The 12,766-nt window shown below is 39.7% G+C and overlaps 1 protein-coding gene across 5 annotated transcripts in view; it reads right to left on the bottom strand.

The window, feature by feature from the left end:
- Positions 1 to 12,766, bottom strand: part of LOC131135868 (anosmin-1) — a 94,903-nt gene that overhangs the window by 59,676 nt on the left and 22,461 nt on the right. For all 5 annotated transcript variants that reach the window (XM_058082263.1, XM_058082266.1, XM_058082267.1 and 2 more), the window contains one exon: positions 7,828 to 7,875. In XM_058082263.1, the coding sequence (XP_057938246.1) occupies positions 7,828 to 7,875 (48 nt within the window). The remainder of the gene's footprint in view (positions 1 to 7,827; positions 7,876 to 12,766) is intronic.

Raw genomic sequence — 12,766 nt, 5'->3', positions numbered from 1 at the left:
GGGGTGCTGGAGCCTACCCCAGCTGTATTATTATTATTATTATTATTATTATTATTATTATTATTATTATTATTATTATTATTATTATTATTATTATTATTATTATTATTATTATTATTGTTATTATAAGGAGCCATGATGCCAGGTTGTATGTTGACTTTAAACGAAATACTTTGGAAAACACTTGGCGGGCCTCATGTGGCCCCCGGGCCGTAGTTTGCCCAATCCTGGTGTAAATGCTATTTTCTAGCAGCGCAAGCATCGCAAGACATAGAAAAATAAAAAACTTTACAAAAAGTCACAACACGGAAACTTTTCAGTTTTGTGTAAATCATTATTGTTATTGTTTTGTATTCAATTTAGGATGACGGCTCTATGATCCATATATGGGAATCTTAAAAGGGAAGTGGAACAAGTGACGGATCCATGGAAGCCGAGAGCAGACAATGTTCTCTTATTGTAAATAAAATGCGAGGTACGGTAAAGTCATCATACCAAACAAGCCAACGTTACGACCAAATGATGTTTTAGTTCTCTTCGTGCCGACATTGTAGAACTCAACCAGGTTAGTCTCGGCGGAGAAACAATACCACATCTTTTTTTTTATATGACTATATTCTTTATATAAGAAAAATACAGCTTTGACGACCTGGACTTCCTCAGGGAAAAAAGTGGATTCGCACGTGTGGTTTTATGCCCTACCTTCCTGGGTTGGAGCCAACACACGACTTGAGTCTCTTTCACACAGAACCCAGCGAAGCGTGACGTGCTTTCACACAGAATCCTGCCATCACTTCATTGGCGACGTGATGACGACCGCGCCAGAGTGGAGTGTGATGTATAAAACTGGTCACCAGGAGGTACGAGTCCTGCCAAGGCTTTGGGAATATTCTTGCAGGTATGGTCCCCCCACATCTGGTACAGATGTTACTAACTCCTAACCTGGAAATTTGGCAGGTCCACTACCTGTCCCCCCCATTTTGTGTTAGTGTTTTCACTTAGACACAAAATAAGCTTTGAAAGCTGTTGAGTTGTCTCAGGCCAATAACAATGTTTACCTGGTAATGGTAATGGTAATGGTAATGGTAATGGTAATGGTTTTATTTCATTTGAACATGCATCAGATTCCAATTGAATGCATCCCATAATCAGTTCCCAGTTCCACATGTCCAAAAGGAGTAGGAAGAAGCAAAGCTTATTAAATCCTACCCCTCCATCTGGTACCTTTACAATCACTAACTGTTACATTTGTTCACTTCCTGCTTTCCTAATATAATTTAATTTTTTTATTTTTTAAATAATTTTTTCAATTTTATTTTTAAAATTTGTAATTTTGTAACTGTAGTTGTGTAATTGTGTAATTGTGTAATTGTGTAATTGTGTAATTTTGATTTTGATTTTAATTTTAATTTTAATTTTAATTTTAATTTTAATTTTAATTTTAATTTTAATTTTAATTTTAATTTTAATTTTAATTTTAATTTTAATTTTAATTTTAAATTTTAATTTTAATTTGTCCAAATGTCCAAAAGGAGTAGGAAGAAGCAAAGCTTATTAAATCCTACCCCTCCATCTGGTACTTTTACAATCACTAACTGTTACATTTGTTCACTTCCTGCTTTCCTATTATAGTTTAAGTTTTTTTGTAATTTTACATTTTACTCAATCCATTCCATAGTTTGATTCCACATACTGAAATGCTATGGCTAGCATAACGTAGTCCTAGCATAGAAGTGTTTCAAATGTACTTCTTCCCTGAGATCATATTTCTCCTCTCTTGTAGAGAAGTATTGGATGACATTTTTAGCTAATTGCTTATTTTTAGCCTTATGCATTATTTTAGCTGTTTGAAGATGAACTATATCAGCAAGTTGAAGTATTTGTCATTTTACAAATAAGGAGTTAGTATGTTCTCTGTAGGCGGCATTATGAATTATCCTTACTGGCCTTTTTTTTGCAGTACATTTAGCGAGTGAAGATTGCTTTTATAGTTATTATCCCATATTTCCACACAATAAGTAAGATATGGTAGAACCAGAGAGTAGTGTGACCATTTCTTTCTAATGATTTGGTCTGGACTCCCTCCGGAACAAAAAGTAGTGGTTTTTGGTGAACAATATCCAGTGGGAGTAGCGGCGACGCCCCTTGACCCTGCATTGGGAGTAGAGCTAAAGGGGTGGTCGGTGTTTGAGTCTAATGTTGGGGTGGATGGCCTGCAGACCCCAGAGTTTTTGGTCGTCTCCAAACAGTTCTGAGACAAAAGCTCCCAGAAAAGACTTGGGTCTCCGTGCTCAATGGACTTGATGGTCCGGTGTGACGGCATGATAAAGACCCCAAATGCCACCACGGCGGGTTCGTTAGCATGACAAAAGGGAACCCTGAGAGCCGGCCTGACTCCGGACGCTCCATGCGAGATGACCGGGATGACTTTCTCAAGCCGAATGGAAAGAGGAGGCTTTGAGTTGGGAGAACTTAGCCAGATGGACCCGGAGGAGGTCACTGTGTCTTTGTCCAAATTATTAGGCAACCTTTCCTCACATTTGTTCGACTCTGCGTGACCGCCGGCTGGGCAGACCTCGCCCCCCCCCCCAGGGGAGAAGCTGCCTTTGTCCCGTCTGTTTGACTGTGCGCTCTTCATGAAGTCAAGAGGCTAATCAGTGGCCGTGGGGCTATTGACTGTACAGCACGGGCCCGTTTGTCACGATTGTTAGCGGGGCCACAATAGCACGGGGGCCCTCACTGGGCACTTAAGTTGTTTACGTAGACGCTTTTTGTACGTGTGCTGCTGTTTGCTAACCAATATTGACTTCGGTCTCTGACTGAGACCCTGGTGTGGATCCTGAAAGGCTGAGATGTTAGTAAGTACGTCTTTTAAAACAACATTTGTCCACAACTTCAACTTCAAGTCCATTATTATGTAAGATTGAATTTTTTTTTATTTTTATCTTTTAATTTTATTTGTATTTATTTTTATTATTTTTTTAATAGCACCATAATTGTACAGTCATCCCTCGTTTAGCGTTTATTAGTTCCAGATTGGGATGTGATAAGTGAATTTCTGTAAAGCAGGATTCAATATAAAATAATGTTATGTTATGTTATGTTATGTTATCTTATGTTATGTAGTGTAATGTAATATTATAATATAATGTAATGTAATATTAGAATATAATGTTTATTATATTATATTAAATTATATTGAATTATTATAATTATTATTATATATAATATAATATATATAATAATAATATTATTATTATGAATATTATATTCATAATATTATATGATTATTTATAATTACACCTCATTACTAGACATGTCTGAAAAGGAGCAGGAAGAAGCAAAGCTTATTAAATCTATAATAATAATATAATATAATATTATAAATATAATATTATGAATATAATATTAATCAGAGGCAAAGCTTATTAAATCTATAATAATAATATTATATAATATTATGAATATAATATTATGAATATAATATTCATAATAATATTATTATAACACCTCATTACGAGGTGTCTGAAAAGGAGCAGGAAGAAGCAAAGCTTATTAAATCTATAATAATATTATTATTATGAATATTATATTCATAATATTATGAGTGTGTATGTATGTATGTATACATACATATATACATATGTATGTATGTATATATACACATACATATATATGTATATATGTATGTGTGTGTATATATATGTGTATGTATGTATGTATGTATGTATGTATATATGTATGTGTATGTATATATATATATGTGTGTATTGTATTGTAAGTGTATATGTGAGAAACAATAATGTAACATATTATGCATGTCTGAAATAAAATAAGAAGAAAGAAAAGAAGGAAGGGAAGTTCGATTGCCAAGAGTGGACATTGGCCATAGGAGTGGAAAAGGAGACTAAAGAAGAGCTTGGCCTTCTTCAGAGTCTGCATTATTAACTTTAAAGTACTAAGTAAGTGGGGGGGGGGGGGTGGTAGTAGTAGTATTTAAGTCATAAAAGCACATTATTGGCTAAAGAGCCTGTCAGCCAACATGGTTTTCTTTGCTAAATGCTAAATGAGCACTTAGACAGCAATGAGGACATTTTATTGCTTAGACGACTGCATAGGTAACGTTCACGTTCACGTCCATGGTGTCTACATGCTTCTGGAAACGTACATACGGAGGAACCACGGTACAAAAGCGCTGCTGTATGACAAGCCAAATACAAAGTCTCATGTGGGATTAAAAAAAGAACGGGGTGGGGGGGGGGTGTTTAGGAGGCTAACAAAGGAGGTCATTTTGTTCAGGAAGTGGGTACAAGACACTGACTGTGATTAACGCTGTCACCAGCTGTGCGGCCATGTTTAAGTAAGCAGCACAGCCACTATTCCTTTCCTGAATTTGCACTTAATTAGCATCATTTATTGCCGTTCTCAGCATGGATGCTTTGGAGAGACGCCACTGAGAGTTAGAGGGAAATTTATTCGAGGAAAACGGGGGACTTATATATGCGCTATCATTGTTTTTGTGGATGTTCTTATGAAACACGACCATGCAGGAATATTTGTCATTTGTTTGTACACAAAACTATTTTTCTTTGTTTGGAAAATCATGCCCTGTAGTAGTGGGGGGGGGGGTCCTGATACAACTTTTCACTTTTTTTTTTTTTATAGAATACCAATATTGCTGCCTTGACTATCATTCAACAATGGGTTTTTTTGGGGGGAAATGTGATGACAACCATAGAAGCACAAATGCTGCAACATACTGTATGAAAGTGATCCACTGCCCTCTGTCCAGGCTGCTCAGTACAAGATAAAAGGTGACTGACCCATGGCTGTAGATGGTTAGTCATTAGCCATGTTTACATGAGTTTTTCTCTTTCCGAATGGAATCTTTCCGAATGACCTTTCCGAAAGCAATGGTATCCATGGAAAGGAATATTCCAATGGCGTGTCTCCATGCGCCGCTATAATCAACCAGAATAGTCAATGGGGCATGCCCAGTAAAACGTAAACACCAACATCACGTGATACCGACTTCCTGGAGTTTTTCTTCCACTTGTTGGAATAACTCCATATTGCCAGTTTTTCCTTCGTCCAGTCTTGGAATTTAGTTTGAAAAACAAACTTTCCTTAGCAGTCCAGTGCCGATTGCTGGCCTCCATTTTTTTAAAAGTGAAGAACGTCTGGAGCTGCGTGTTACGTCATATCTCAGCATTGGCTGAAAGAACGCACCCGGGAACAGGAAAAGATAAAGTTGAATCTTGCTAATATTTGATAATGAAGCTGGGCACATGTTTTATATAGATATGTATTTTCTTTTGGAATAAAAGTGGACTTGTGAATGGCGTATAGAAGGGTTTAGATTCTGTTCCACAGATGGCGCTAATGCACACCAAAGCTGCTTGCCAACCGCCAATAAACAACAGAAGAAGAAGAAGAACGCAGTCTGACAACTTTCCGTTTGAGCGGGTACAAGATACCTCAATCGGATTGGGGAAAGGAATATTCCACCCCTGGGAATCCCATTATATATTCATTGGGATTGGTACTTTTCTTTGGGAATGAGGTGTATACAAAGGTTACATTCTTTCCGTTTGAGCAAATAAACCGAATGGAATTGGAATATTTGGGTCCATGTATACGTGGCTAATGACACACATAAACGGTTGCAGTATTGACGCTTTCATTCTCTTGAAGTTCTGATTCCTCGGTCGGTAAAAGTGTTAATTGGTCTGCCGGTTAGCATTTGCACCAATCAATCAGTCCACTTCAGTCCACAAGTGGTTAGTTGTGTTAGTCCGTTGGTCGGTCAGTCAGTCAGTCCAATATTTTGTTTGTTAGATCGACATCATTGAGTTGGTTCATCGGTTAGTTGGTCAGTTGAGTCCACTCCTTCGTTGTTGTTATTTATGTGCTTGGTTGATTTGTCAATCGGTTGGTTGGTTGGTTGGTTGGTTAGACCGTTCACTTGTTCAACAACAGAAGAAGAACAACGCAGTTTGACAACTTTCCGTTTGAGCGGGTACAAGATACCTCAATCAGATTGGGGAAAGGAATATTCCACTCTCGGGAATGCGAGTATATGTTCTTTCGGATTGGCACTTTTCTTTGGGAATGAGGTGTAACAACAGAAGAAGAAAAACACAAGGATAACCCGAATGGAATTGGAATATTTGGGTCCATGTATATTCGTGGCTAGTGAGCGTTTTGACTGTTATTTTTTCTTGTATGACAGATAAAGTTAATTAACCGTTAGGTTAACGTTAAATGTCAGTTAACTCAACTGAGGTCTCATGAAGCTGACGGTTTAGTGCCGGAACAGGGTAATAAATTCCCGTTACTTCCTGTGCGAAATAATGCGGAATAAAACAAACGCCTAGTCCTACTTTTTGTATGATTTCCGACTAAATAGCTGTTGTGGGATTTAGTTGCGGTCTCAGATAGTCCATACGCAGCCCCTCAGCAGACTTCCACATTTATTTATACAGACGTGCTCTCAAAGCCGAAGAAGGACAAAACAGTACTCATTGAACGCGCCTCATTCGGAGCCCTCGCGGCCAAACAGCATCGAATTGTGGTTTCACGGTCTGTGAGCAGATGCGAGGCTCTGACAGCCCATAGTGGGCATTGTTCACATTTCAGAAGTTGGACCACGCTGTGCCGGCATATCATTCCTACTATTCCCTCTCTAACAACTCCGAGGGCCCTGTCAACGGATCCGGGGGAGCCTGTCAGCGCCATCTTTTCAAGAGAGCTGTCAACAGCAGCTTTATATCAGACTTCTTAGGGACGGCGGCGGCGGTGGTGGGCGGGGGGGCATGAAACACAAACAAGCCCTGCGGGAAGGGGACGTAAGGCACCACAATGCATTCCGAATAACAAGAATCCGAAAAAGCCAGCATGAACCGTTGGAATGATTTTGGGGTCGAAATCAGTGGTCTCAAACACGCGGCCCGCGGGCCAAATGTGGCCCGCAGGACACTACTTTGAGGCCCCCGCCTTGATATGAAAGTTTAATGTTTGATATGGATGCTGTATGGTATCATGTACCCAGAAAAAAATTATTACGTTTTTTGATTAATGTTCATGTTAAAGATTAAATAACTGTTAATAGTTATCCTCCCTATCCGTGTGGAAGTGGTAAGTTTTGGGCGATTTAAGTTGAAAGGAAATAACTCGAAGGCTACCGTTTAGGTCGCTAGCTCTCTAGTTTGCGAGTTAGCATGTGTCTCAAGACCCTGCAGTTGCGCAATATGTTGTAAATAAAAAGAGTATAAATGTGATTATAGTCATGTTTTGTGATGTGTACAGGGCTCTAATAATGCTTTGTTCATTTTAATGTGAAAAAATCATTTGTCTACCCACCAACTATATGTGGTTTCTTAAGTTTTTATTATTTGCTGTTTTATTATTATTATTATATTTATTTATTAGTGATTGATTGATTTTCTTTACTCTTGATTTATTTATTTTTCATCTTATTTTGTGCAGAAAAATAAAAATGAAGATATTTGAGAACAGTGGAATGTTTTATCAGAGCTTTTATTGTAGAAAATCGGAACCAAAGCACTGAAAAAGTTTGTATATTTTTCTGTTTTTAATAAATGCGTGTTTTTTTTTTTGGAAAACCTGATGATAAATTGAGTTTGAGACCCCTGGTCTCAAATGATGGAGATTTTTTTGCGTGAAAAATATCTGTGAGTGATTCCCGCACGCATGCCTGGACTCGCCCTGTCGTGACTCCATCACTTTATGTTGTATTATCCCCCCCCCCCCCTGATAATGAGGCATGCATGCGTTGCGTTCATGACAGAAAAGTAACCACATTACCTTGGAGCACTGCTTGTGATTCTGGCACCACACCAAGGATCCGTTATTCTGTGGGGAGGGGAGAGAAAAATATCACCTGTCATCACAGCGCATGGAGTTATTAAAAGATTAAAATACATTCCCGGTAATTGCCTTCTCGCTTGCTGTCACAATTAACACATTCTTTACGCCAGATGCCTTTTCTGTGATTGACTCCACACACACACATAAAAGAGGAGCTCCAAGTGTATGTAACTCAAGCAGGAAAGCGGGGTCAGCGCTCCAGGCCCCCCCTCCGGGGGCACGCAGGCCTCTGGTCAGTTTCAGCACAACACGGCGACCTCGGCTCCTTCTGAGGACTCGTTTGATCTCTCAACAGACGTCCCCGAGAGGTCACCGAGGCGGGAACTGATGTCAGCGCGCCCGCCGGGACTGCAGATACAGATGAGACAATTCCCCCCCCCCTAATTGGCGTGGAAGTGGCACCTTCTGAGCGTGCAAACATTTGCCCCCGATGTCGCTCCGTGTATGAGTAAATATTCAGAGCCGCTAAGCCGGGGAACGCTAGGGGTTAAAAGGGCCTGCACGAGTGGTCGTTTCCTGATTGGGAAATTATGCTGGAACTTTTGGAAACCTGAATAAACGGACATGAAAAAAGGGAAATAATGAGTCAAAAACATGTTTTTAGCCTCCGCGGACCTCCTAAGAGGATTTGTGTATATATACGTGGAATCGATATTAGTGCAGATTGGGAGCAACAAGGGCTTTATGTCACGCTGGTGGACACTGGATGAACGCACGTTTCTACAGACTCTTATGCTCTTATCTCTTGGTAATCGAACTTGTAGCTTTAATCTCTTCAACAACACCACTGCTTTTAAAGTCAAGTCACACTGGAAGCTTGTTGTCAAGTGCTGCCTTGAAACGGACCACAACAGGGCTGCTGCAAGAATGCATTTGCAAGGCATAAAAACAAACAATCAAACGAGAAGTTTTCAAGCAAAGTGTCAGATGTCACTCAAAAGTGTCTTGGATGGGTGTGTTCCATTACCGCTATTTTAGAAAATACATTTCTTTATTCCCATTCTTGTATTTTCCCGGTTGTGAGATTATGCAAAATAACTTCATCAGTCATCAGCATGTTGTATGAAACTTGAAATTTTTTTTTATATTTAAAAATTTTAAAATTTAAAAATTTAAAAATTTTAAAATTTTAAAATTTTAAAATTTTAAAATTTTAAAATTTTTAAATTTTTAAATTTTTAAATTTTTAAATTTTTAAATTTTTAAATTTTTAAATTTTTAAAATTTTAAAATTTTTACATTAGCATTAGCAATGTAATTAGCAAAATTTTATATTTTATTATTATTTTTTTCAATTTTTTTTTTTTATATAAAAAACAGTTCCACATGTCCAAAAAGAGTAGGAAGAAGCAAAGCTTATTAAATCCTACCCCTCCATCTGGTACTTTTACAATCACTAACTGTTACATTTGTTCACTTCCTGCTTTCCTAATATAGTTTAAGTTGTTTTTTTTTTTGGTTTGTTTTTTTGTCACGTACCGAAGTACAAGGTGATATGACCTTAGAAATAAGGAGTTAGTATGTTCTCTGTAGGCGGCATTATGAATTATCCTTACTGGCCTTTTTTGCAGTACATTTAGTGAGTGAAAATTGCTTTTATAGTTATTATCGCATATTTCCACACAATAAGTAAGATATGGTAGAACCAGAGAGCAATAAAGAGTATGTTTATTGTATTGTATTGTTGCTTTTAAAGTGCATATTTGCAACACTTATGGATATTCGGTATCTCAAGTGCCAACGTTTTGGAATACCCTCATACGCAGGTGGTGTCACACCTTTTTTACAGCTTTGATATGAACTGTTGATGGTGGAAAATTGCCAGGTTGACTTTGACCCCTGGTTCATACAGGACAGCGACGCAGTGACACGGAACAAAGTTGAGTCCGGGGTGACTCGACGACACACGGGACACCCGTCATATTCCAAGTCAGCCATCGGATTCTTTGTTCAAATCCAATCCCTGAGTCCAGCCTCATCTTTGGTCTTGTTTGATCCGTAAAAATGTGATGAAAAACGGCAAATTGAAGCCGGAGCGTGAAGTAATAATTTCAGTTAATGACCCGGATCTGAGCTCGACTTGTGGATGTTCTGAGGTTATGACATCCAGCCAGACTCGAGGGGGTCTGCAGGCACAAAGTCTGCTAAGGTTCAATGTCAAGTTCAAAGCCGTTTCCCACAATGTAATCCAGAAAAAAAAGAATCCCGTGAGACGTTTGGGAAAAAAAGGAACTTATCATTAAAGGGTTTTAATTTGACATCCAGTGCCAGGAAGTGCTGAGCTTATAGCGTCGAGGGTAATGGTCAGATTGGCTTCAAAAGAATTCATGATTGTACGGCCATGTTTTTTGAGAATCTGCTTCATAAAAAAAAATCAGATAAGGATGAAAAATGAAAGCGGTAAAAAAAATGAGCTCCAAGTCAGTCGGTTTCCTGCCCTTTTTGTGCGTAATAAAACATTCAGTTTGGCCAAACGTTGATTAAAAAGTGAATTATTCCTGGCTGGTGCATCATTCCGTGTGCTAGGCGATGATTAAAACGCCGCGGTGCTCGCTAACTTATGAGAAATGATCGATACCGGGGGGGCTAAATCCTCTGTTGGTGGCAACCTGTAAATAAAACCTTGACATGTACACGGGAGGCATCGCCTTGGGGGTAATTTATGAAGGCTGTCACGATTCCACGCCACTTCCTAAATCATCAATCCTGCTTTTTTTTTTTTTCTGACAGCTCGGCTCGTCCATCAATAAAACGTCGACACGCTCATATCTACACGGCCGCGTAGGATCTAATTTTGTATTGTGATGGCATCCCTGTGGCGGTGAAGCTCAGCAGGATGTTGCCCCAGCTGTCCGGGCGTGACCCCACCGTGTCAGGGACCAACGGGGGAATAATTATAGGTCAGGACTTCATCCTTCTGACTCACCATGACATTCCTCCAAAGTCTGAACATTATGCAGCGATGAGGACTGTCAAGGACTCTGACCGATGAATGTTTTCCAGATCTACTCCGCTATGATTGGGGGTCAAGGAGACCGGGGGCCCCCAGACAGTGTTGAACGCTTTGTTTCTGGCGCTGGCGGAGTCGTGTAAACAGGACATTTATCACAGAGGTACACGGCTGAGGGGTCGGAGCAGGTGGCCGGGGGCGTGTTGCATTGTCTAGACGGCCGAGGAGCACCGACAAAAACCTCTTTTATGTCCACCGTTTGAAAAACGCCCGTCTTTTGTTCCTTCGCTTCGGATTGAATGAATCTCAGTTTACGTTGGAGGGTACTTATTTAAATAGGATTTATGTTTGGAGGTGTTGGACTACGTTTTCTTTGCGAGACAAAAAAAGACTTCAAAAGAGATGGGTGTCCTGGTGTCTTTTGTCTTCTCTGGAGTCCTGAGGCAACACCAAAATAACACGCTTAAGGGCACATATGCTGCACCTAAATAAAGGGTCGAAACGGTCAGTCTTCCATGGAAGGGGGAGGGGGGAGTGGGGGGAATCTACAAATGTCAAGGTATTGATTTCCTGCTTTAAGAGCCTCACAATAGCCACGTATACATGGACCCGAATATTCCAATTCCATTGGGGTTATTTGCTCAAACGGAAAGAATGTAACCTTTGTATACACCTCATTCCCAAAGAAAAGTGCCAATCCGAAAGAACATATACTCGGATTCCCGAGAGTGGAATATTCCTTTCCCCAATCCGATTGAGGTATCTTGTACCCGCTCAAACGGAAAGTTGTCAGACTGCGTTCTTCTTCTTCTGTTGTTGAACAAGTGAACGGTCCAACCAACCAACCAACCAACCAACCAACCAACCGATTGACAAATAGCCAAGCACATAAATAACAACAACGAAAGAGTGGACTCAACTGACCAACTAACCGATGAACCAACTCAAGGATGTCGATCTAACAAACAAAATATTGGACTGACTGACTGACCGACCAACGGACTAACACAACTAACCACTTGTGGACTGAAGTGGACTGATTGATTGGTGCAAATGCTAACCGGCAGGCCGATTAACACTTTTACCGACCGAGGAATCAGAACTTCAAGACAATGAAAGCGTCAATACTGCAACCGTTTATGTGTGTCATTAGCCACGTATACATGGACCCAAATATTCCAATTCCATTGGGGTTATTTGCTCAAACGGAAAGAATGTAACCTTTGTATACACCTCATTCCCAAAGAAAAGTGCCAATCCCAATGAATATGTAATGTTATTCCCAGGGGTGGAATATTCCTTTCCCCAATCCGATTGAGGTATCTTGTACCCGCTCAAACGGAAAGTTGTCAGACTGCGTTCTTCTTCTTCTTCTGTTGTTTATTGGCGGTTGGCAAGCAGCTTTGGTGTGCATTAGCGCCATCTGTGGAACAGAATCTAAACCCTTCTATACGCCATTCACAAGTCCACTTTTATTCCAAAAGAAAATACATATCTATATAAAACATGTGCCCAGCTTCATTATCAAATATTAGCAAGATTCAACTTTATCTTTTCCTGTTCCCGGGTGCGTTCTTTCAGCCAATGCTGAGATATGACGTAACACGCAGCTCCACACGTTCTTCACTTTTAAAAAAATGGAGGCCAGCAATCGGCACTGGACTGCTAAGGAAAGTTTGTTTTGGATTCAAACTAAATTCCAAGACTGGACGAAGGAAAAACTGGGAATACGGAGTTATTCCAACAAGTGGAAGAAAAACTCCAGGAAGTCGGTATCACGTGATGTTGGTGTTTACGTTTTACTGGGCATGCCCCATTGACTATTCCGGTTGATTATAGCGGCGATTGGAATATCCCTTTCCATGTATACCATTGCTTTCGGAAAGGTCGTTCGGAAAGATTACATTCGGAAAGAGAAAAACTCAT

Source organism: Doryrhamphus excisus, chromosome 9 (assembly GCF_030265055.1).
Source record: "Doryrhamphus excisus isolate RoL2022-K1 chromosome 9, RoL_Dexc_1.0, whole genome shotgun sequence".
NCBI classification, from domain to species: Eukaryota; Metazoa; Chordata; class Actinopteri; order Syngnathiformes; family Syngnathidae; genus Doryrhamphus; species Doryrhamphus excisus.
This window is presented reverse-complemented; position numbering and strand designations above follow the sequence as displayed.